This window comes from Gadus macrocephalus, chromosome 1 (assembly GCF_031168955.1).
Source record: "Gadus macrocephalus chromosome 1, ASM3116895v1".
NCBI lineage: Eukaryota > Metazoa > Chordata > Actinopteri > Gadiformes > Gadidae > Gadus > Gadus macrocephalus.
In genome coordinates, this window is record NC_082382.1 from 25,848,572 (window position 1) to 25,853,571 (window position 5,000).

The 5,000-nt window shown below is 50.1% G+C and overlaps 1 protein-coding gene across 1 annotated transcript in view; it reads left to right on the plus strand.

The window, feature by feature from the left end:
- Window positions 1–5,000, plus strand: part of plekhn1 (pleckstrin homology domain containing, family N member 1) — a 34,191-nt gene that overhangs the window by 7,183 nt on the left and 22,008 nt on the right. Inside the window, exons 3-4 of the mRNA XM_060060452.1 lie at window positions 1,097–1,239; window positions 1,535–1,783. Of these exons, the coding sequence (XP_059916435.1) occupies window positions 1,097–1,239; window positions 1,535–1,783 (392 nt within the window). The remainder of the gene's footprint in view (window positions 1–1,096; window positions 1,240–1,534; window positions 1,784–5,000) is intronic.

Below are 5,000 nucleotides of genomic sequence, written 5' to 3' on the forward strand. Positions count from 1 at the left end.
CAAGGAGCCAGGGAACTCAGGTGAGAACAGGGAACAGGGAACAGGGAACACGCAGGACGAACAACCACAATGATAGCACAAGGAACAAAGGAAAGACAAGGGCTTAAGTAACAAACACAACGAGGAACAGCTGAGACACATTAGGGGAGGGAACAGTAATCAACACAGGAGGGAAACACACCAAAACACGACAGACCATGACACAGACTGCCCGAGCACTATGCTGAGGTTCTCAGGGATGCCTCTTGATACTTGCAAATATAATTTTTGTTTTGTTTACAATTGGTGTGTGTGTGTGTGTGTGTGTCTGTGTGTGTGTGTCTGTGTCTGTGTCTGTGTGTGTGTGTGTGTGTGTGTGTGTGTGTGTGTGTGTGTGTGTGTGTGTGTGTGTGTCAGGGTTTATGTACAGATGTGTGTATGGTTGGTGACGTGTGCGTGTGTGTGTTTACGTTGGATTACATGTTTGTGTGTGTATGGTTATGGATTTCTGTGTGTGTGCATGTGCGTTTTTGTTGGGATTTGTGCCTGCATATGTCTAGGAGACAGAGTGAGGAGCCAGGAGCTAGGAGACAGAGTGAGGAGTCAGGAGCTAGGAGACAGAGTGAGGAGCCAGGAGCTAGGAGCTAGGAGTTAGAGTGAGGAGCCAGGAGCTAGGAGCTAGGAGTTAGAGTGAGGAGCCAGGAGCTAGGAGACAGAGTGAGGAGTCAGGAGCTAGGAGACAGAGTGAGGAGCTAGGAGCTAGGAGCTAGGAGTTAGAGTGAGGAGCCAGGAGCTAGGAGCTAGGAGTTAGAGTGAGGAGCTAGGAGTTAGAGTGAGGAGCTAGGAGCTAGGAGTTAGTGAGGAGCCAGGAGCTAGGAGCTAGGAGCTAGGAGTTAGAGTGAGGAGCTAGGAGCTAGGAGTTAGAGTGAGGAGCCAGGAGCTAGGAGTTAGGAGTTAGAGTGAGGAGCTAGGAGCTAGGAGCTAGGAGTTAGAGTGAGGAGCTAGGAGCTAGGAGTTAGAGTGAGGAGCTAGGAGCTAGGAGTTAGAGTGAGGAGCCAGGAGCTAGGAGGCAGGCCGCGCCCTGCGTCGGCCCCCGGTCAGAGGGTCTCCTCTCCAGACTCAACAGCCTCGCTGTGGGCCCGGGGCCGGGGGCCGGGGGCCCGGGGCCCGCCTCGTCTGGTTCCCAGCGGCCGCTCCCATTGTCCCGCTGCCTTTGTAGCGCGGCCGTCGCTGGAGGACGCGGGCGCTTCCTGGCTGCAGGTATTTATAGAGCGCCGTGTGTGAACTGGACCGAGGCAGGCCTAGTGAGGGGGGGGGCTGGGTGCACACGCGCACCTGTGTGGGAATCGGTACTACAGAGGATGTGTGTGTGTGTGTGTGTGTGTCTCTGTGTGTCTCTGTGTGTGGTGAGTGGGAGTGGTGTAAATGTGTACGCGCGACTGTGTGTGTGTATTTATGTGCGGATGGAGGGAGATGTGTGTATTTGTGTGTGTGCGTGTGTGTTTGCTTGTGTGTGAACATCTGTGTGTCACATGTGTGGCTGGGACCCCGGGAGGAGGAGGTGCCCCCCCAGCAGGGCCGCTGGGGGGGCGGGGCGCTGAAGGCTCTTCATCCCTGCTTGGAGCCTTTCCCGGTCTGTGTTGAGCTGGTCTCTGTCCGGTTGGAGCTCCAGGGCTCAGGGCCCAGCACGGCCGGCCCAGGGTCCCCGGGGAGGGGGCCTGGGGTGGGGGGTGGAGGAGCTCCCCAGGGGGTCACCTGGGGTCCCCTGGGGTCCCTGACCTCCTGGGGTGATGCTCTTCTGCAGGTCCTGCACTTTGACTCGGGGGCTGAATGGAGGCGTCCATGCAGCGGGAGAGCCGGGCCGCGGGGGTGGTGGTGGGGGTGGTGGGGGTGGTGGGGGTGTCTGGGGGTCCAGGGGGTAAAGAGACAGGTCATCAGCGGAGGGACCCGCCACCGTCCCCCCCATACGGGAGCAGGACCCTCCTTCCGGGTCCCTCTTCATTGGGTCACCTCCGCTGACTCTTTGACACCTCGGTTTGTCCCGCCGACACAATGGGACACAGCTGGCTGGTGGAGGGCAGATCTGTGTGTGCGTGTGTGTGTGTGCGTGTGTGTGTCAGTTGTGTTGTGTGTGTGTGTGTGTGTGTGAGTTAATGAATGTGTGTGGGGGTTGGGTTCTTCTTCCAATGTGTGTGTTTGTCTTTGTGTATGATTATTTCTTAGTATGTGTGTGTGTGTGTGTGTGTGTGTGTGTGTGTGTGTGTGTGTGTTCAGTGTTTGTGTCTGTATGAGTGTGTGTGTGTGTGTGTGTGTGTGTGTGTGTGTGTGTGTGTGTGTGTGTGTTCAGTGTTTGTGTCTGTATGAGTGTGTGTGTGTGTGTGTTCAGTGTTTGTGTCTGTATGAGTGTGTGAGTGTGTGTGTGTGTGTGCGTGTGTGTGTGTGTGTGTTCAGTGTTTGTGTCTGTATGAGTGTGTGAGTGTGTGTGTGTGTGTGTGCGTGTGTGTGTGTGTGTGTGTTCAGTGTTTGTGTCTGTATGAGTGTGTGTGTGTGTGTGCGTGTGTGTGTGTGTGTGTGTGTTCAGTGTTTGTGTCTGTATGAGTGTGTGAGTGTGTGTGTGCGCGTGCGGGTGTGTGGGAGTGTGAGTAGGAGGATAATGGTGACAACACTTTCCTCACATCAGTTAACAGCTCTTTGACACTTGACAGCAGTAAGGAAATCTGTTCACAGGAACTAATTGGAAGGAGCTTTAAACAACACACAATAGCACTTTATAGGCTCAATCATACCATCTGTAACCAGCATTTTATTCTAAATTATTAAATGGTTAAACTTGGTTAACTGCAGTTCATAGAAGCCACAGCGAAAGGGAGTTTCATAAAAGTTATTGTCCAGTTGAAATGTAAAATATGCCCTAGAAATGAAGGCAGCATTTGTGTTCTCCCAAATATGAAGGGAAAGGTTGCAGCCATAAGCAGCCCTACGGCCCTCCTCCAAAATAAAAGCCAGGGCTGACATCATCGCATATCTCAATGGTGAGTAATGCGCAGAAGCAGCTCTTTACACTGCCTGTCTATCCTAACGGAGTTAGGATAATCCCCCTTTCCTAGAATCTCCAGCAAAAATGTTTTATGTCTAGAGATACTCACAGGATATCAATTTGGATTAATTTTTGAAGATTTATTATTTTATTTACAAGTTAGCACATAACCTCATGTAATTTAGCCAGAGGACTCAACTACCGGGAATTATCTTTCACAAAGAGACATTAATTTATATTGTAAAACATGTTTAAATTCTGCATGAAAGTTCTTAAGATATGAATATTGGAATTGTACACAATTAAACCAAGCATATGTCTAAAAAAAAACGAATTGCATTTCACATTCATGTAACCAAAAACGAATTTAAACCAAAAATATGTAAATGTAAGAATAAAATGATAGGTGGTCAAACTTGATCGGAAGATGAACTGCAGAAGTCATCTCCTGGCCTTTTCCTTTCTCACGTTGTAAAGGCTGGTTCTCATTCTGTCGTCTGCCTTCCTCTGCTGTCTTTAAACAAAGAGGCACGCTGTAATGGCCGTATTAATGTAGAAGCAGGTGGTAAAGGACCTTTTGTTGATCACTTCATAATGAATTCCCGTCCCACTTTACATGGTGGCTTTTCCACCAGCCCATTTACTCCCCTGACCGGCTCGGGTGAAACTTGATAAAAAAGTTTATTTTACCATGAAATGAGTAGGCAGGGACAAACGTCTGACTGGAGGGTTTGGTCCATCAATGCAGTGGGTCGTATGGGGGTCCGGCTCTGGGCAGGTCGGGACCATATGTCATCATTCCGGTCCTTTGTGCCGGCCGGTCTCCGGGGCGACCGCATCAGCTGGGCCCATTGAGCGGGGAACTCAATGGTCCATATATTCATTGCGGGGCTGTTACGGCCGGGCAACAGAAACAAATTGATACACACAGGCCCTGGCCCCATTTGGCTCGCATGACACATCTCCAATGGACAAAAAAGGACATTTTGGTCTGTTGGAAATCTTGAGAAAAGATTGGTTACCGTGGCGACGGGGCAGTAAAGCACCCACAGGCCATTAAACTCCAATCAGATGTAAATGAGGGGCGGACGCCCGGCCCCTCTGCGCTGAGCCCCCTTCACAAGGCCCACACAAATTAAACAGTTTGTTTGCCAATTCACATGTCATCTTAATGGGCTTTTATTCATTTGGCCTTTGTTTGAATAAAGAGACTTACAAACCGTCGTTGATTTATAGTGTGGGTCCACGCCGCTGGCCATAGTTTATTCATCGCTCACTTCACCGTCCGGCTGGTAAAGGAACATTTAATAGGACAACTGTCACCAAGTCGTAAAAACTCTCCAGGATTATTGTCTTTTAACAATCCCTTCAAATCTGACCGGCCGAATCATTTCAAATTCTCATCCTCTGGTTTCTTTTCTCTTTGTCACAACTTCTAGATGGGATCGTCTTATTTTGATAGCAGGAGAAGCAGAATTGTTTTGTTAAATGCGATAATTGATTAGGCTACTTGTCTCTCCTGGTACGGAACACACATTTATTATTATTATTATTATGGCGCACATTTCATCTAAGTTCAAAAGTCTTTGTTATTGGCCCAGGCTGACTCATTGTTTTCAGTGAGGGGGTTCATCTCCCCCTGTTCTGACCCCGTTGTGATTCTTCCACTCTGGTTGGTTTTTAACGGGCGATCCCATGTGTGCTGTGCTGGCAACACCTCCCATTCTCATAATAACCACGACCATTAAAAACACCTTTCTTAATCCGAGGCGTGTGTTTCACACCAGCCATTATTATTTTTCCCTCCAAAAACCCTTCCTCTCAAACAGGAAGCCTGGCGACGCCAAACACAAAACTATTGGCCGGCTCACCGCGGCGCAGGAAGCGAGCGGCAGGGTGAGCGGGCAGAGGAAACGTTAGTGTTGACCGAACGGCTGCACACTCTGGTGGGTCTGAGGGCCCCGGGCTCTGGTGGGTCTGAGGG